This window comes from Chrysochloris asiatica, unplaced genomic scaffold (genome assembly GCF_000296735.1).
Source record: "Chrysochloris asiatica unplaced genomic scaffold, ChrAsi1.0 scaffold00177, whole genome shotgun sequence".
Taxonomy (NCBI): Eukaryota; Metazoa; Chordata; class Mammalia; order Afrosoricida; family Chrysochloridae; genus Chrysochloris; species Chrysochloris asiatica.
In genome coordinates this window covers 2763768-2784970 of record NW_006408695.1, presented here as the reverse complement: position 1 = coordinate 2784970, position 21203 = coordinate 2763768, and the positions used below count along the sequence as shown (strand labels likewise).

The 21203-nt window shown below is 38.8% G+C and overlaps 1 protein-coding gene across 1 annotated transcript in view; it reads right to left on the bottom strand.

Moving 5' to 3' along the window:
* Positions 1-21203, bottom strand: part of LEPREL1 (leprecan-like 1) — a 52320-nt gene that overhangs the window by 22466 nt on the left and 8651 nt on the right. The window contains exons 3-11 of the mRNA XM_006871895.1: positions 17543-17674; positions 14645-14787; positions 13676-13765; positions 11398-11438; positions 10547-10641; positions 3719-3846; positions 2997-3092; positions 2315-2465; positions 1371-1488 (exon numbers count right to left, since the gene is read on the bottom strand). Of these exons, the coding sequence (XP_006871957.1) occupies positions 1371-1488; positions 2315-2465; positions 2997-3092; positions 3719-3846; positions 10547-10641; positions 11398-11438; positions 13676-13765; positions 14645-14787; positions 17543-17674 (994 nt within the window). The remainder of the gene's footprint in view (positions 1-1370; positions 1489-2314; positions 2466-2996; positions 3093-3718; positions 3847-10546; positions 10642-11397; positions 11439-13675; positions 13766-14644; positions 14788-17542; positions 17675-21203) is intronic.

Below are 21203 nucleotides of genomic sequence, written 5' to 3'. Positions count from 1 at the left end.
GGAGCAGAAAGCCTCACGATTCTCTCATGCTGTGGCTGGCAGATTCAGTTGCTGACCTTGTGGTTAGCAGCTCAGTTTGTAATCCACTATGTTAACTCTGTTGTTACAAAGTGCCTTCAAGTCAGTTTTAATTTGTAGCAACCCTGTATAGGGTTTCCATGGAGTCGCTAGTGAGCTTGAACTGCTGACATTTTGGTTCAAAACGACCTTGCAATCCAGCGCATTAACCCACAGTGGTACACCAGGACTCCAAACTAACTCTAAAAAATGTTTTTTCTGTCTTCTTAGCTGGAGAGCTCCTTGTAAGCTAAGCAAACCTTGTAAGCAGCTAGGGGGCACTCTATATATGTTTTTGTAGACAAACATATTAATTAACACTGTTATACATGTTGTTGTTGTTGTTGCTACATGCCATCAATTAGTTCTGACCCACAGTGACCCTGTAGAGAGTTTTTGAGAAGCGGCTGCAGAGTTGGAACCGCTGACCTTGTCTTTCAAACTGACCTTGTGTTCAAGGCTTATCCTACAGTGTCACACCAGGGCTCTGTTATATACATTGTGTGGGATGGGAGAAAGATGAAGGTTTCTGCTCCCACTAAGATTTAAAAGCCTTGGAAATGCTATACAGGGTCATTATGAGTCAAAATTGACTCGATGGTACTTAACAACAACTTACCCACAGTGACTACAACTTCTGATTTTTCTCTTTATAGACTATAATATCTATTTTAATAATAAAAAATACATATATATTTTCTTCTGAGTTTCCAGTTCCTTATTTTATAAATGCCGACACCCATCTTCATGCACGCTACTGAGAGACAAGTGATACAAGGAGATACCGGAGTATCAAGACACACTACTGCCCTTGTACTCTCAGACTGAGATGCCTGCCCATAGGGGCACGTTTTAGTGAAAAGTAAGAAGCATTATGTTGTATCTTAAGTGCCGTCAAGTCAATCCCATCCCATAGCGACCCCGTGTAGGGCTTCCAAGGAGCAGCTAATGAGCTTAACCGCCATCCTTGCAGTTCAAATGGCTTTGCAGTCTGGCACATTAACCCACAGTGCCATACCAGGACTCCAAGAAGCATTAAGGGAAACATAAATAAATAAATAAACTTTGCTCTTCATATTAAAACACAAATGTACACTGTGGAATATGATGCAAAATATGCATGATTTTTCAAGATAAAAAGGTGAGATGTTAAAGTCATTTCCTTCGGATGTGCTTGCTGCTTCCAGAGATGGTTTGGAATCCTGGTTCACAGAGATAAATATGATGACTAGCAACACAGATGGCTTTTAGATTCTCTGGGTTTTAAACAACTGCGGGACCAAAGCTTGGTTTGAAGTGGGTGCTGGCTGTACCTATAATCCCGGAATGTGTAAGCCGGAGGCTCCTTCCAGCATTCATTGGCCTCTGGATCCAGCAGGCAGTTGTCAGCATGAATGGGGTGACTGAGGTCATTTCTTCTATCTTGCTGACCTGCCAAAAAATAGAACAAGAAAGGATGAGCGATGGAGTGCAATGACCTCCAAAGCAAAGCTGACAATCTCCTCTTCCATTCCTGCTGTCTCTTGCCAACCTTGGGACGCACAAGGCCAGGCAGAATAGATGAAAGAACGCTGAACAGGTAGTTGAAGATGCTGGTCCACTTAAGGCATGATCTTGCTGTGAAACCTTTGGCAAGTCAGACTTATTTTTCTTCAGCTCTACAAGTGCTCTGATGCAAATATGAGAGCATAAATTCTACACATTTCATCGGTTTTACTTCATGTGCAGCAGCAAAAAGATAAGGAGGCAGTGGAACTGTTATTTTGGTTCAGCTGAAACTTCACAAGTATAAGGTCTACTTTAATGGTATAATTCTTCCCTCATCAGGAGACAGAAGAGAGAATGTACAGAGGAAATAATAGCAAGCAAGAAGTGGAGTGGTCTCTGTCTTTTCCAGAACATTTCTCTCAACAATCCCTTCATTTTCTATTCCAATCAGTGCTTGTAGATATAATGGTAACTGGAATTTCCAGGTTTCTGGTTCCTCGAAAAGACACTCAAGGAAGCAAATATTTTGTGCATGGCAGGAGAGTACAAGTGGAGTTAAAACAGAGAATAGACAGAAGTGAGGGTCTTCTGAAAATTCAGGTGGTCAAAAGAAAGAAAACATGGAACGGAAAGAGTAAGAGTCAGTAAGCTTCTTTTGTTTTAAAACATTAACACTCTCAAAACTCTTAGTCTGGAATGCAATCAAGCTTTGTTTTGCATTGTTTCCTTTTGTGGGAGGAGGGGAAATGTTCAGACACTGAAATCTCACCCGATAGTGCAGTTCGGCAGACCATGTGCGTATAGGAAAAATACAGGGTTGAGTTCAGCATGAAATAGGATTCTACAATCTTTCGAGCCTTCTCGCTGATGTCATAAAACAGACGGGCACTCTTCAGTGGGACTCGACCTTCATAACCAAACTGAAGGAAAACAAGAACATTAGAAACCATTGGGTGGGTTGGAGGGCTTGAGAAAACAGATACCAGGTTTCATTAAGCTGGGACATTATGACTATCTCTGTGTTGACTAGAGAGGATGCCGCTACAGATTTGGGGATTTGGGTAAGACAGGAAAATCATTAAAATCATTTCTTTCCAATCACACAGAGAAAGTTAATCACTCCCACCTTGTTCTTCTTGTTTTGGTCATTCCTCTCTAACAACACCCCTTACCAGAGAAGAATGACCCGTTTGGATATATTTTCATTATTGACCATCAGCTAGCTCTTTGAGGACAGGAGTTGTAGCTTACTTGTTGGGTACAATGTTAGGAAATACAAAGAAAGGGTGGGACGAATAATTGAGAACAATGAAGGTGACATTCCATGCTTGCTCCCTTTAATTGTCCTCGAAGGTGTATATCGTAACTCTCCTTTTTCTTATATCTCTCATTCACAGATGGTCTTGGATTGACACTTAGGAACCCAAACTCCAAAACCATTAAAACTTTACCTTGAGTGCTTTGAGGACAGTTGCACCTTCAAACTTTTCATTGGGAGTATGGGGAGAAGTTTTCCCTCTGTATCCATCACCAACCAGCATGATTCCCTGGAAGCAAAATACAAGAGGATGCTTTATCTGTGTTAGCAATGGATTCATCAGGTCTCCCTTTTTGCATTGGTGTCAGAAAGCTGAGAACTAAAGTCAACATTCTGAATTCCACCCTATTGTTTACAGATTCCTGGGCTCATTGATTTTCCCAATCAAATGAGCTTTTTAAGCTAAATTTCATTCTACACTTTCAGTGTAAAATACAGCCATTAATTTTTAAGGGGTGGTAGCATATTTATGATTAGTCTACAAGTTTATTTTTTATTATTAAAATAGTGTTACTTATGTTTTATGGCTTTTTCTATTTTTCAGGGCATTTATATTTTCACTGGACTTTCCAGTGATATTATACAACAGTACCATGGCTGCTGTCTTAGGAATTAAGCCAATGGCTATTCAAGATCCTTCCCAGAAAAAGCAAAATTGCAATCATCCCAGTCAGTAGACTATGACTGTGTCTCCATAATCAATGTTCCTGTCCTAAATCTCAGTTCTTGTTCAGTGAAATTTCAGGTCTTGCTCCTTAGCTTCAAATGAGACCAGGACCAAAGAATGTTGCTTAAGTACCGCCAGCCTGAGGCCAGGCCACGAGAGTTGGACCCCCTCCCTGTCCCAGTCCTCACACTGGCCACACTGTGGAGCTCCCTGCACTGCTCTTCCGATAGGACGTTATCCAGGAGGACTCGTTGAGTTCCGTTCAGCTGCTCTGAGTTATAGACGAACGTGATGTTCTCATACAGCAGAGGGCCACCTGAAGGGACAGGACACCCATCAACTTTCAGTGGGCAGTGAAGAGAGGGTCAATTTCTTCAGGAGTATTTAGGAATGCAAAGACAGGATGAATTCAGAAGTTTTATAAACACAATACGCAGTCAGGAAAAAGGCAGATGTCTGACTACCAGGTTTGTCAAATGTCATAATAATATATTACATTTGAAAGAATTTGGGGATTAATAAAGCATTTTTAATATTTGATTCTAATGATGATCCAGCATAGTAGACTGAGCATCTCACAGAATCCACCTCTAAGATTATGTCTCAGAATTTTCTGGTCACCTATGCTCACCCTTCTCCACTGCCCTAAGTTCATCCTTCTATGACACCATCGTATATTATTATTACTGAATGTCTGTGACCGTCAGCGTGACAAACATATCTGTTTCACAGGCACCCAGAACAATGCCTTCAACCAGGTGGCTAGAGTAGCAAATGCACCTTCAGGTCAGTCACACCCAAGTCACCTGACTCAGTCTTCTTCCTACTTCCAAATGACTTAATATGTTTTTCCTTTTGGAGTATTCTCATCTTGTCTCTGGGCAAATGCTCTACATTGCTGTTTTACACAGGAGGGTTTACTATAGGCACCTTCTCTCTCCCCAAATGGAGTGCACAACTTTATGAAGTTAGTTAGACTCATGGAAACGCTTCAGACATTGATATTACTGGGTACGTTTTAGGTGGTGAAATGATAAAATCCAGACTTAAGTTCTTTTTCTCCTAAAGAACAGAACTCATAGGCAAAGCCTCCGGTCTTATGGTGAGGAAATCAGAAGGTGTAACAGAGCACAACCATCTGGGAATCATACAAACTGAACAGAATGGGAAACAGTGCTTTTCAACTCTTCATAATATTCCCCAAGGGACACCAGGGGGCAGAATTTTTGCCATACAGGTGGGAGCGTGAGGTTCATTTCCAACCAACAGACTTCCAAGCTCCAGCTGCCACCCACCAATCTGTCAATGGAGGCTTGCTTTTTGCTATGTTGTTTATAGGTTTCAGTGGAACTTCCAGACTAAGATGGATTAGGATGAAAAGCCTGTCAATCTACTTCTAAGAATCAGCCAGTGAAAACCTTATGGATCACAACAGTGTGATACCACCGTGCATCGGTGGTCATGAGTCAGGGGCTAACTCCACGCTAACTAACAATGTGGGACCTGCCATATGCTTGTAACAGTGCACTATGGAGGGAGTGTGGATAAAGCAAGGCCTCCCTTTTTCTCTCCAATCTAGTAGCATCATCAGTATATTGGTCTAACCTGCTGTAGTTGGAGAACTGAATGTCTACTTTATCTCTGTAAAATGAATTATTCAAACGAGGTAACAGCACTGGTGGTGGTGGCAGTGGTGTGCTGTGGAGTAGTTCTGACTCGTAGTGACCCTGCGTATGGTTTCTGACGCTGTAAATCTTTACAGGAGTGGAATGGCTGGTGCTTTCAAACTGACCTTGAGGTTAGAAGCCCGACTTGTATCCACTACTCTATCAGAGCTCCTAAAGCAACAAACAACACTACTAAGTGTTTATTACTGTAGTTAGGATGAAAGAATCACAACAGACTATAATTATAATTAATAGAATATTAAAAGAATAAGACATTATCCAAACCAATGTTTCTCAGACCACTGGTTCTCAATCTCAAGTAATAATCATGTATCTGTTAAGCAAAGTGTTCCCCAAGGAACATATTACTTTTACCAAACATTTACTTCATTCTATGCAATCACAAAACTCAGTCTATATTATTAAGTTTTATGGTTTTACGCAACAATAATACCAAAACCAATTTACAAGATTAAATTAAAGCAAAGCCATAAAATCAACTAAATTAAAATAAACACTATTAATGAAATGATTGATGTTATTCACTGAAAATAAAAATCAACTTTCAACTTGGAACTTATATTAACTCTGCTGTCCCAGGTTATTTTCAGCCAGCATTCTTTGTAGTCCTTTTGTTGTATGAGAACTCTAGTGTATCACAATGATTTCTGCTTAAAGTTACGTAAAATTTTCATTCATAGAAGTGTACTGCGATGCTATTTGACCTTCATCTACTGTGGAGTACGTTCTTTATAAATCCATTCCATCTGATTTTTGTTAGTCTGCAGTTGGTTCCAATATAACCATAGATGCTCCCACACTGAGATATGTAAAAACAGGTAACACCTGACAATCAGATGGTCCTCCACACAGCCCACTAGTTGCCATATTTACTTTTTTCCCCCCAATTCTTGCCCAAATTTATAAACAGAAGGCTATGTAATTTCAGAAGTCCTGGTGTGGCACTAGAGGATAAATAGTGGACTGCGAATCAAAAGGTCAGCAGTTCAAACCTATCAGGTGCTCCTCAGAAACCTTGTACAGGGTTGCTATGAGTAGGAATCAACTCAATGGCATTTTGCCTGGATCCACCATCAACACTCATAGAAGCAGCAGTCGAGAAATAAAACAATGTATTTCATTAGGCAAAGCTGCTGCATAAGACTGCTTTAAAGAATACAAGAGCAAAGATGTCAGTTTCAGGAGTAATACCCAAGCCATGGTATTTTCAATAACCTCATATGCAAAGTTGGAAAGTGAATAAGGAAAACCTCAGAAGAATTGATGCATTTGACTTATAGTGCTGTAGGAGAATATTAAAAGTACTATAAAATGCCAAAATAATATATCGATCTGTGCTTTAAGAAGTACAGCCAGAATGCTCTTTGGAAGCCAAGAGGGCCAGCCTTCATCTCTCATACTGTGCACATCCTATCAGAAGCGACCAGTCCCTGGAGAAGGATATCATATTTGGTAAGGTGGAGGGTCAGAGAAAAAGAGGAAGACCCCCAACGAGATGGATTGGCACAGAGGCAGCAGCAATGGGTTCAAATGTAGCCATGACTGTGAGGTTGGTGCATGACCTCCTGTTAATAGGGTCGCTGTGAGTCAGTACCAACTCAGTGGCACCTAACAACACCATCAACAAATGCTGTAACACTCAAATACTAAGTGAAGGAACAGATAGCAACATGTACTCTTAAATGTCTAAACTCTGACAGGTTCAGGGCGAATCTCAGCTATCTGCCTTTCCTGAGGCAGAACAAGTCTCAGTGAACACAAGAAATTATGCAGAGCCTATCAGAAAAAAACCAATTATCAATTGTCCACCTAACAACCAAAAGGGACCGACAACAACAAAGGAAAAATAAACTGTGCCATTCAAAAGGCAAGGCTATCAGCTTACAGATGACTGGTAGCAGAGCAGACAGGCGAATACTCAAATAAAAATAAAAATGTAATCCAACAAGCTGTGGTTCCTGGGGACTGGCTTGATGGCTTCAGCCAACTCCTAACCACAGCCCAAGGAGATTTAGTTAAACTTAATTCTTCTCTCATTCATAAAGTATGTGCCTGGCTCTGACTCTCTGGTTGCAGTAAAATAGGATCATCTAGGAAAATACTCCTTTGTGAGGAAGGCCATCCAGTGCTCACTGCCTGTCTTTCCATAAGAGTCATCAACTGACCATAAACACCACAGTGTCATTCAAAGCATCTCAGGGGGTGTGCAGTCCAGGGAGCACTCATGAGGACATCCCTCTACAGGTTGGAAAATCCTCCTCATATTCATTTCCTCAGAGAAGTTATCATCCGTTTTTAGAGAGGAAGATCTTAAAATCCAGAGATTTCTGAATAGCCTGCTCTCCGTATCAGATCAGACAACACTGGAAACTTGCCTCCTAATTCCAAGTCCAGTATCATTTCTACTGCATCTTCATCGGTTCTGGGATTATTACCTAGCAGGCCTTTGGAAAGCTGGTGGATAAAAGGAGAATGGATGATGCAGTAAGTTGCTATGCAAGTTCTATTGGCTGGAGTCACACTAGGATGTAGCCCTGCATCACCCTCATCTTAATGCTTAATGCTTCAGATCTGTGCAAAGTACAACTACTACTAAACACTGTTAGGAAACCAAACAGATGACAATATCTCCTTGTAGAAGACAGGAAGCTCTGACATATACTCTACATTGTGAGCAGAGCTCCTTTCTGGCCTCCCTGGTATTTGCTTTCATCCAAACAAATATACAGAAGTGTTGTTGTTTGTGACCTTTGTATCTACCACGGTTTTAAATTTAGATCTGATTTGGATGGCTGGTAAATGGATAGTAGGGTCTGTGGTCGTTCCCAGAGAGCATCTTAAGGGCTACTGGCTAATTCAGCTTAAAAAAAAAATCCCAGAAATGGTTGCATTTGGTGGTCCAGTCAAGCATGCTCTTTCTCAATCAAATGCTGTCTTCAATTCTAATCTTCCCATCAGCCTCCCTAGTCAGTTACTGATCTCTGGTAGCCAGATTTTAAAAAATGCTTTGAAATTTGGCAACTGTACTGGAGTTTCCCAAACCTTTATGCAAAGTGCTGACTTATTGGCATGCACTTCCTGGGTGATTTCTCGGCCTGAAAACCAACATGAACTCTGGCTGACCAGGAATCTCTTTGGCAGTTGTAAAGCAGCCTGGGCTTTGTGAGTACAAACTGAGGTTCAGGTCAGAACAGATGAGCACACTATCCTCTTAACTGCCTCAGACTGATTTGGAAGCTAAAGAAGGAAAAGGCAGGGGAATGTGAGTGCTGCAGAGAAGCAGACATTTTCACATCAGCTGTAGGAATGTGCTGACCAGCAAGCTCACTGGGGAAGGGAGTATGAGAACTCCCTGTGAATAGGGTTTTGTTTGTTTTTATCATCTTAGAGCAGTTTTAGGTTTACAAAAAACGATGCAGAAAACACACGATATTTCTATCCACCTCCTCTCCCTCCTTGCTCACAATGTCCCCTATTATTAGTATTTTGTATTCATGTGGTACAATTACTACAACTGATAAACCAACATTGCTGTATTATTACTAATGAAAATTTGTAGTTTACATTAGGTTTCATTCTCTATGGTAAACATTTCTATGGGTTCTGACAAATACTTAATGTCATGTATCTATCATTACATTTTTATGTAAAATAATTTCACTGTCCTTAAAATGTCCTGCGCTTCACCGATTCATGTCTCCTCCACTTCCCTCTGTACCATCAAAATATTCATTAAAAATTTTTTTTAAATTGCAAATTAAATGGATATTTACAGACAAGATCATCAGGTTCACTTCAACAAATCCTACACTTTGTTTCATCCCAATGATTGCAATCCCCTCCCTGCAACAACAGTTATCTCACTTCCTTCCTGTGGTTCCTATTTCCATTCCACCCTCCTTCCCATTCCTTCTCAGCTTTGTCTGTAGGTAAATCTTGCCGTTTTGATCTTGAATGACTGGCCATTTCATGATGAGCATACATTACTTGAGTTGTTGTCCCCTCTATATACCTATTTACTGGTTGGCTGAAAATAGTCACAAGACTGAGTTCTTGTTCCAGACCTGAAGGGTGGTTGAGCACCAGTCTCAGCTTGCTCCAGTGTCTTTCTGACCAGTAAGTCCACTCTTTTTATACACATATAATTTTGAGTTTTAGTTCACATTTTCTCCCACTCTATCTGGGACTTCTAATGTGATCCCTTTAGAGCAGTTGGCAGTGGAATTTGGGCACCATCTAGTTCTTCTGGTCTCAGAGTCATAGTGAATGATTTTTACCTGTTCCACTGGTCCACTGAACTAGTTGATTCCAAACACCTTCAATTCTCATCTCTGCGTAGAGTAGGTTTTTCAAAAGCTCTTCTTATATTACAATTATTTAATTAATGGGAAATTCATTTTGTATACTGGAAATTTCTATGCTTTGTGCAGCATAGAAAACTGGGTGTAAATGTAAAAGCCTGGGCTCAAATTTTTGTTCAACTTGCTGAAATTTTGGACAAGTCACTTAATTTCCATTAGCCTCAGTCTTCCTTTATTTGAAACGGAGATGCTTTTCTCTCATGAGATTTTGCTAGTATTAAAATAAATGGCATTTAAATTTGCTTGAGAAATAATAAAACTCAAAAGAAATAATAATTGCTAAGAAGTAATACTGCTGTTAGTACTATTGCTAATACTCCCTCACTGCTGTTGAGTCAATTCCAGCTCACAGAAACCCCATAGGACAGAGTAGAACTGCTCCATAGGATTTCTGAGAATAAACCTTTATGAGAGCTGATAGGCTCATCTTTTCTTCCAAGGTGCAGCTGGTAAGCTGACTATGCCACCATGTCTCCTAATATTTGACTGCTATAATAATGTTTGTTGTTGTTGTTAAATGCTGTCAAGTCTGTTACAATGCATAGTGACCCTAAATATAAGGTTTCCAATGAGCAGCTTGTTGGGTTTGAACTGCTGTTCTTGTGATTCAAAGTTCAGTGCTGATTCTGCAGCGCCACACCTGAAGTCTATAATAACGTTTAGCCCTATTTAAAGGCTATTTTTGGCAACACCCCACTGTGTAGCCACTAATTTTGGCCTTATATAGGCTCTCTGTAAAAACAGATAAGAGTGGGTATGGTAGCACTTTTATTGGAAACCAAAGGTAATGATCTGAGCCATTCTTGTTTTTAAGTCTTCTTTCCAGAGTTTCATGAATTGTAATAAATTATTCCTATACTTAATTGTCCAGAGAACATGGGTTCTTGTACTGATATGGATGAAAACTGGTCAAGCCCCATTCCCTTCTTCCTCCTCCATCTAGAAAGGTTAGTGCATTGGTACTTACCCTCTCTTAGGTCTCGTTCTATCTTGGGTGATGACTTTTTTCCCATTGACCATCCATGAACTTCTGCCTCTTCCACATTCACTCCTGAAGGGACCCTACCCATTGAACAAGAGTTGAAATAGCAACTTCCAATTGAATAAAGATGTTCAAAGACAAACTATGTTTTACCTAGGTAGGCAGTATATGATTTCAATATTGGTATATTTTTGTTGTACACAGGTTCATTTGTCTTTCAAGATCAAATTAAATGTCACTGCCTCCATTAAGTTCTTCTCTATTTCCTTAATGAATATGCTTTATTCCACTCTTCTAATCTTCTTAACAGCTTTTATTGAAGTTAGTTGCATGCATAATTTGCCACTCTTAAGATTAGACTTTGAGTGTCAACAGAGCACATACATACATACAATGTGCATTTTTATAATGTTTTGAGCATTGTACATCACTGTGTATTTTATCCTTCTGTAAAATGCCCTGAATCTCTTCCTTTCAAATAAATAGAGTAAGGGACTTCACCATTAAAAAGAAATTTTAATAAATTTCTTATTGATAGATGGAAATTAGCATCCTACTTTCTCTTATTTGGGATCACGGAACATTAGCCCCCAGGAATCACTTCATCCAACCCTCTTATTGGAAGAAAAACTTGAGACCCCAGGCAGTAGATGAATTACTTAATGTCACACAGAAAAGACAAAAAGAGTTGGGACCAAGATGGAGAGATCCTAATTCCCAGCTCAGGACTCTGTCGTAATTACCTCGTGTTGCTTATATTAAGTGAGAATAGATTATGAATATAAAGGTTTCTCCTCATTAAAAATAAACAGTTTTATTCTGAGTGGATGACTCACCGATTCTCATCTTGTCGTCCTCCATATCTGATCCAATAATTCTATTTAAAAATGGAAAAAGCCTCTGTAATGTCACACTAAAACATTATGTGCAGAAATAAGATAAAATAAAATATACACTTAGTTACGCAAAATATGTACAATATTAGGGAACTTGCATATTTTAAAAAGACACAATAATAGATTAAAAGATTAATTTTTCATTCAAAGGAAGGAAAAGTTGATGCACTTTTGGCAAAAAACAAAAGGGAACACCAATGGATTAACAGACAAACAAACAAACCAACAGAATTAGCTGAGTATCCATCCTTTTGCCCAAAAATGTGACTTAGAATTTTCCAAAGGTAGACACTTGAAACGTCACTCACTTCAACTCCTTCATGGATAGAGCAATCTCAAAGTAACAACAACAACAACAACAAAATCCAATATTCTGGTTGGTTAACAATCTGTACAGAATCACAAAGTAAGTCATCTTTCTCAGGTGTTTCTTGGCACAACACAATTTTAAAAAATGTATAACAAATAGGTTGTGGCTGTTGTTAAGTACTGTAGAGTCGGTTCCCACTCACAGTGGCCCTGTATAGGGTTCCCAAGAGTTTTAAATCTTTGCTGGAGCAGAAAGTCTCATCTTTCTTCTGCGGAGCAGTTGGCAGATTCAAACCATGGACCTTGTGGTTATCATATGAAGCCACTGTGCTCCCAATGAATAGGGCTGGATATAAATGTTAAAAATATTGTATTAGAAATACACCAGAAATATTATACAGGTACAAGAGGAAGGAAAAGCAAATAAAGAGAAAGAAGAAAATATACTGCAAGTTATATTATAAATAACACTATCATTATATAAAGAACTTATATAGTAGCCACTGGATAAATGAGAAAAAATAATGAAGATAATAATATGAAAAAAGGTTTATTCTTGGTGGCTATCAAAGAAATCCATTTTTGTATATAATATATGAATAATATGTCATTTTAGGATGTTGTATTTCATTGCTGATAAACAGGTGGTAAGCTGGTGCTTTAATGCACCATTAAGAGTAATGAAGTGTTAGGTAAGCAATTTAATTTAAAGAGCTTAAAACTTTTCATGCTCTTTGATGACAGAGCAATCCCACTCCTGAGAATTTATTCTAAGGATATAGTTCAACAGAGGGAAAAAAGTGTGCATGTATTCGATTTAGTAGGGAAAAAATTCAGAAATCAATCAAATATCCAGAAGCAGAATCGTTAATTTAGTTATTGTACTTTAACTACATATACCAAGTATAGGGATTCTTGGTGTGGTGCTGTAGGATCAGCACTGGACTGTGACCAACAAGGTCAGCAGTTTAGAGACACCAGCTGCTCCTTGGAAACCCTGTACAGGGTTGCTATGAGTCCGAATTTATTCAACAGCACTTAACAACACCAACAATCAACTATATATATAGTTTACACATTTTAAAATACAGAAAATCTAGAAATTGCTTGTGTTTTTTTTTCCTAAACTAAAAGTTAGGACAAAATATATCTACACTACAGTGTCAAGCTCACCAGCTGCTCCTTGGAAACCCTATACAGGGTCACTATGGGTCGGTACTGACTCGATGGCACCTAACAACAACAACATACAAAACAGTGATTGACTTTGAAGGCTCTGGTAGTGTAGGGGTTACGAATTGGGCTGTGAACTGCAAGGTCAGCAGTTCGAAACTACCAGCTGTTCTGCGGGAGAAAGATGAGACTTTCTGCTCCCGTAAAGATCTACAGCCTTGGAAACCCTGTACAGGGTTGCTATGAGTCAGGACTGACTCCATGGCACATAACAACATACATATGTTTGGAGTCCTGGTGTGGTGCTGTAGGATACTGCACTGGACCGCAAGGTCAGTTTGACCCGAATGGTCGGCAGTTCAAGCTTACCAGCTGCTCCTCAGAAATCCTATACAGGGTCACTGTGGGTTGGAATTGACTCAACAGCACTTAACAACAACAGGATATTATGGGAGTCCTGGTGTGACACTCTAGGATAAGCACAGGACTGCTAACCACAAGGTCCGTGGGGTTCAAACCCACCAGCCACTCTTGAAAACCCTATACAGGGTTGCTATGAGTCAGAACCGACTCAATAGCACTTAGCAACAACAAAAATGTTTTACGAATCTTATTTATTATAAATATTATGAATCTTACTTATTATGAATATTGTGAATTATCAAATGAGAGAAATGAAAACCTAAGTAAAAATCCACTTAATAGTTATAGTAACTATTTTTTTCTTTGTTCTTACAGGCTCAGAGTAGGAAAATCCCAGACCCTCTGCAGCTGATTTTATCAGATCAGATTCCATTTTATGACGTTTCACAAACATAGCCAAATCCTAGAAGTGAAGAAAGAAGAAAAAAGTCAGACTTTAATATCTAAATAATAGTTAAGGGATATGATAAATGTTCAAGTGGAAAGATTTTACACTAGATGTCTGAAAAATGGGCTAAAAAAATACTCAGAACCATAAAAATGTCTCAGCTCAACAGACTTTTACAAACCAGCACTCATGTAGAAAAAGAGTACTCTGCTAGTAATAATTAAATCTTAAAGGAACAGAGTACTAAACTCTTTATTAGACTGTTAGGCACTGAGATAGTTAGGGTTTTATGTCAATTTGACTGGACCAGGATTCTGAGTGGTTTGGCAGTTGAGACGTGGCCTTCACCCATGATGAGATCTAATATAGTGTAATCCCCTCTATGATGAGATCTTCTATAAGCAGTCAACTGAAAAGAATGTTACTCACTAGTGTGGCCTGCTTCCAATATACTGGACACTCAGACAAAGCTTGCTGCTCTCTGCTGTATGTGGATCCTGCATCTATCTTGTCATTTGACCTCCAGTTCTTTGGACTTGAACCAGTGGCATGTCCTATTGCCTACCGATTCTGGAAGTCATCAGCAGCTTGCATCTTACCTTCCTGCTTTCTGACTTGTTGATCTTGGTTGATCAGCCCTGCATGTACCTGAATCAGAGGCCTCCAATCTGATACAGACCCACAGACTAGGGGCCTCCCTACTTCAACAATTTTGTGAGCCATTTCCTTGATGTAAACTTCTCTTTATTCATACATATATAAGCCTCACTAGTTTTGCTTCTCTAGAGAACCCAGCCAAAGACAGTATCTTTAAGAACAGTAATGTAGTTTTACTATCTCTCCCTGAGAACATACAGCTGAATAAAGCATTTACTTTGAGAACACTGATCTTACCTCTCTGGCCTCAATGGATTCAGGGTCAATGCTGTCATCCAATAGACTCTCATAGTAATCTACATTGTCTAAGACATCATCATCATCTGGATGGAGTAGAAGGTAAGCCTTAGCACATTCCAAAGCTTTTATATGTTCACCAACTGAAAAGCCAAGGAATTGTAGTATTAGAGTCAGCCTGTCCACAGGATTTCTAGGAGATACTTCAACATGTCTTTGAGAGGTCAGCTTTAGCATCAATATTCAGGAGGATTAGGAGAGACTGGACTCAGTAAGCAGAAACAGTCACCGATAAAAGGAAGGCTACGTTTTCAGGTATTCAAAAGGTACTATTTACAGCAAGCTTTGGTGTTAGATATTTTTGCATAACTCATCAAATGTCTCACATCAAGATATTTGTTAGTAATTTATTTAATCCAGAGAAACTGAGCAGGATTTTAGGAGTTAATTCTGATTTTCCTACTGAGATTTGATTAAGTAAATTTTTTTTAAAATGGCCATCTTACGATAGTTCTTTAAAATATCCCAGAGGATTCCCCCGCACCACAACCCCTCACTATGTAGTTAAAGCAACTCCAGTAGCACTACATTACTAATAGGAATTAGCAAAGATATTTAAACTATGAACTCTTTGCTATAGAAATATTTAGATATTAAAAGAGGAATTTGTAAATACTGTATGCCTTGTTTTCAAATAGATCACAACATTCAGTTTCTTTTGAACTAGTGTTTTTCTTCAGACATATTATCTGAGATGAGTCTGATATTTAATAAGAATGTTTACAATCAGGCAATTGTCTCAACTCTTTTTTAATTCATTGTTCATGACTTGAATAAACAATTTATTATTTGCTATCAATGCCAGAGTGATGAGTAATGTTTGCTTTAGGACAGGGAAAAATTTGCCAACACAGCTTAAAAATGTTGGCTCAAGACTTTTTTCTTATTCTTTTAAAGGGGAAATACTTTCCTTCCAACTGCCTACCACACAAAGTAGGCTGATATAGGAGCCAGTGAGAAATAATGGGAAGGGTACTGAATCAGGAGCTATGATCTCTCACTTAGCCATGTGACCTTGAATAAGTCATTTTTCTATAAAATGAGAACATGATATGTAAACCCAATTAAGCCGCTTAAAGTGTATGAATTATTCTTAAAGATAAGAAAGCATGCCCATTCTCTTCTTCAATTAGATAAACATAAATTGAAACTATCTTGCTATATCATATTTTACCTAATCACCTAGAAAAGATCTTTAAGACTGATCATTTATTCTGCAGATGAGCAATGAAAAAACATTTCATAAAAAGAAAAATTTAGGACATACAATACAACTACAGAGGGTACCTGGTGGGACAGTGAACTACACATTCGGCTGCTAACCACTAGGTCAGCAGTTTGAATCTACCAGTTGCTCCATCGGAGCAAGAAGAGGCTTTCTGCGAATATACAGATTATCTTGAAATCCTACATAGGGTCACTAGGAGTGGGACTCAATCTAATGGTGGTTGGTTTGGTTTGGCCTACTACTACAAATTAATAAAACCATTGATCCAATAGTCACATTTCTAGCAATTTATCCAATAAGCATTTGTTTACAGAAGTGAAATGATGTATGTAAAATGTTATTCAATAGAACGTTGATTGCAATAGCAAATGATTGCCAATAACACAAATGCCCATGAGTAAAGATACACATTAAATAAATTATAGTACAATGATGGTGGTGGTGGTGCAGTGTGCAGTTGAGTCAGTTCCAACTCACAGTGGCCCAATACAGGGTTTATAAGGCAGTGAGTCTTTATGGGAAAGGAACGCCTCCTCTTTCTCCAGAGAAGCAGCTGGCGGATTCAAACTTCTGACCTTGTGCTTAGCAGCCCAGGTCATAACCTACTACTTTACTAGGGCTCCTTATAGTGCAATGATGTTGTTGATGATTAGTGCCAGTGAGTTGGTTCTGACTCACAGTGACCCTATTTAAGGTTTTCAGGAGCAATTGGTGGGTTTAAACTACTGACCTTGAGGTTAGCAGTTCAGTGCGTATCCTACAACATCACACCAGGACTACAAGCACAATGATAGGCAAATGTAAATAAAAAATAATGAGGAAGATTTATAAGTATTGGATTAACTAGGCTGAACCATATGAAATTGCCAAAATTTGACTATTTTTGACCTAAACAAATGACAATTTCTTAAGACCAAAAAAAGAAACCTGATATATATTTATAAGTGAGGAAAGCAATGTATAAAACATGCATATAATACACTATTAAGAGGAAAAGTAAAAAATCAATGTATGGATATATGTGTATTTGGAGCTTATATATAAAACTGTGTGAATATAAAAGATTGTGGATTGTAAAGCATGGAACTGAGTTGGTGGGACAGGGGAAGAATAAAGTCTTTTATAACTACTGGTCTTTGAATCACGGATCATATTGTCATTATTTGCTCTTGAGTTCATTCTGACCCACAGTGACCCCATGTATGCAGGATAGAACTACTTAGCAGGGTTTTCCAAAGCAGATCTCCAGGTCTGTTTTTCAAGGGATCTTTGAGTGAGTATGAGCTGCCAACCTTTTTATTATTACTTGAACACTTAACCATTTGTGCTAGTAAAGGAATTACATTTTAAAAAGTACATTTAAAAATCATATACAGTGATTTCAGTCAGTCTAGTATAACTGTGAGGAAATTATCAGAGTTTAAAGTTGGTGTTCTGTCCACATGTAGTTACACCTCCTACTTCTTTCATCTTGAGCTGCACTGGGGTGAAATGAGAGAAAATTGCTTTGCTGACAAACTGAAGAACACAGAAGACTGCACCACAAAAATACAACATCTGTAATGATGAACAACAACTCTGCAGGTCTTCACTGGTTATCCACGCTTTACCTCGATAGTAGGCAAACTGCAGGTAGTCGTAATGTAGGGGAAGAAAATTCTCAATTGGGGACAGCCGGCCAGGGCGAGTAGCAAGCTCTCTCACACATTCATGTTGACAAACTAGCACCTGCATGTAGTGATCTGGAAGACAGAACCGAAAAGTGTGTCATCCTCACACTTCAATGTCATAGCCCAGAGTTACACAGGATAGTCACCACAGACTTTGCAATTGATGACACTGTTAATCTCACTTAAATACCGAAAAACCTTATTACAAATAAAATAAGTGGCTTGTGAAGGTCTCCTACGCAAAGACTAGTAGAACAATGTTGTTGTTGTGTGTAAAGTCAAGTCAATTCTAACTCATAGTGACCCTATAGAACACAGTAGACCTACTCCATAAAATTTCCAAAACTGTAAATGTGTATGGAAGTAGACTGCTGCCTTTTTCTCCTGCTGGGGAGTTCCAACTGCAGATCTTTTGGTTATCAGTTACTTGGCCACTACATCACTGGTGGTGGCTGTGTGCAGTAGAGTTGGTTCCAACTCATAGCGACCTTGCATAGGGTTTCCGAGGCTATAAATCTTTATGGGAGCAGAAAACCTCATCTTTCTCTCATGGAACAGCTGCTAGTTTTGAACTGCTGACCTTGATGTTAGCAGCCCGACTCGTAACTGTTACGCTACCAGAGATCCTGCTAGAGCTCCTTTTATTATCCAGTTATAAATTAGCCCAACTTCTGGAAAGTTTATACTCTAAAGCTATGTTGTTATTGCTAAGTGCCGTCGAGTCAGTTCTGACTCATAGTGATCCCTGTATAGGGTTTCTAAGGAGCAGCTTATGGGTTTGAACTGCCAACCTTGTGGTTCGCTATCCACTGATGATCCTACAGCGCCACACCAGAAGTTCCCATTAGTACTACATGCTTAATATTTTGTAACGTTTTACTTAAGAGAATTCAAAAATGGTTGCAACAGTACATCAACAGGGAACTGCCAGAAATTCAAGGTGGTTTCAGTAGAGGACGGAGGCTAGAGATATCATTGCTAAAGCCAGAGAACACAAGGCAGATGTTTACTTGTGCTTTATTGATCATGCAAAGGCTTTTGACTGTGTAGGTCATGACAAATATTGTGAAGAATGGGTATTCCAGAACACTTCAGTGTGCTCATGAACAATTGGTACATGGACCATGAGGCAGACATTTGAACCCAACAAGTGGACACAGAATGGTTTAAAATCAGGAAAGGTGTACGCTACGGTTTTATGCTTTCACCATACTTATTCGATCTGTATCCTGAGCAAATAATCTGAGAAGCAGGATTAATGAAAAAGAACATGGCATCAAATTTGGACGAAGACTGATTAACAACTTGTGATATGCAGGTGACACAACCTTGCTTGCTTGCTTGAAGCTAAGAGGACTTAAATTACTTACTGATGAAGATCAAAGACCACAGCTTTCAGCATGGATTGCATCTCAATGTAAAGATAGCAAAAATCCTCATGATAAATGGAAAAAGATTGAAGCTGCCAAAGATTTCATTCTGCTTGGATCCACAATCAACACTCGTGGAAGCAGTGGTCAAGAAATCAAAGGATGTATCACATTAGGCAAATGAGCTGCAAAAGACTTCTTTAAAGTGTTCCAGAGTAAATATACCAATTTCAGGACTTGACTCAAGCCATGGCATTTTCAATAGCCTCATAGGCATGTGAACATTGGACAATGAATGAGGAAGACTGTAGAAGAATCTATGCATCTGAATTACAGTGTTGGAGAAGAATATTAAAAGTACCATGCACTGCCAGAAGAACAAACAAATCTATATTAGAAGAAGTACAGCCAGATTGATCCTTAGAAGTCAAGACGATGAGACTCTGTCTCTTTTACTTCAGATATGTTATTAGAAACATGAGCAAAAGAGAGGACGTCTCCCAATGAGATGGCATGACACATTGGCAGCAGCAATGGACTCAATCTTAACGATTGTGAGAATGCTTCAGGACCTGTCAGTGTTTCATTCTATTGTGCATACGGTCATTATGAGTCAGAACGGAGGATTAGACAGCAAACACTTAACAACAAAAATTGCTTTCTTAGCTTGAAAGGAGTAAAGAATATGAAGCACATAGCTCTTAGCTCTGGGCTCTAGCTCATCAAAGTATGGGCTGAGAAAACACATGTGACAATGATCCAGAGAAGAAAATACCTTCTATATTTTCCTCCAACATTGCTTTCTATAATGAAGATGGAGGCACCCCTTTTCAAAGAAGTGCATAGTTTATTCACGCTGGCACCAAACTGGCTCCCTTGAGGGTTTGATAAAAGTGTCTGACCTCATGCCTTGAAAACTTATTTTACCACTGCTGACTTCTCTCAAAAGCTTCTGTGTTTAGGGGGAGCGCATCTCTGATCTCGTTAATATTGCAAAGGGATCACAAAATACAATAGGAAGGAAATGTGTGTTTCCTGGTGTGAAGCAAAATGTGCCAGGTTTCACATAACCTGGCTAACCCAAACCTATATAGGACACCTAATAGAATCCCTGAAGTGCAATGGTTCTTAACCCTAGCTTGAAGGGGTGAAGGAAAGAAAGAGTTCTATTCATTTGATTGTTGCTGTTATAAGTCATTCGAATTGATTTTGACTCATATTGACCCCTGTGACCGAATAGAACTTCCCCATAAAGTTTCCAAGTCTGTAATTTTAATGAAAGCAGATTACCTAGTCTTTCTCTTGTGAAGTTACTAGGTGGGCTTGAACTACAACCTTTCTATTAGCACCTGAGTATTTAACCATTGTGACACCAAGGATCCTTGTTAATGTGATTATCATGCTATAAATAAATAGCTAGTTGTTTACTTCTTAAAAGAATACCTTCATTTTAAGGTATTCATGTTATCTCCTATTTAGCTAGCTATTTGTACTCCTCTTGATCTTATAAAGATCTTATAACATAAAGATCTTTATAACATAAAGATGTTAGGAGTAACATATACTCCTAATTCCAAATGGCAGGAAAAAGGAAAATGTGAGAAACACACTCAACAAGTATCCCAAATCGGAATGAAAATATTTTTTTAATCAAGGCAGTATACAAATAGTAGTAAAATAAGCATGATACAATGATATCCTTTGGGGTTCACCAAGCACCTCTATTAAAAAACTGCATTCAGAAGCCATTGGTAATTTTCATCACTTTTTAATGTCTTGTTGACTTCGAATTAAAATATTCTGGCATTCTATATACATTCTGTCATTAATATATCTTAAAATGTTTGATGACTTTTGATATAGAAAGGAGAGGAATGCAACTAATAAAAAAGCTATATGCCACTTCAAATTATGTAAATTCATGGGTGGTTCAAAACTGCCCAGGTGTAAAACTGACAGAATGTATATAGAATGCCAGAGTATTTGAGTCCTGGTATGGCACTGTAGGATAAAGCACCAGACCCCAAGGTCAATTCGAACCACAAGGTCGGCAGTTCAATTTCTGGCAGCTCCCTGCTGATGTACTATTGCAATAATTTTTTAATTATCTTCAGCAGAATTTTACTTTCATGTGATATTGACCCTCCACTTTACCAAGCATGATGTCCTTTTATTAAGGGCTGGTTCCTTCTGACAGTTAGGCAAAAGTAAGAGAAACAAAATGTCATCAC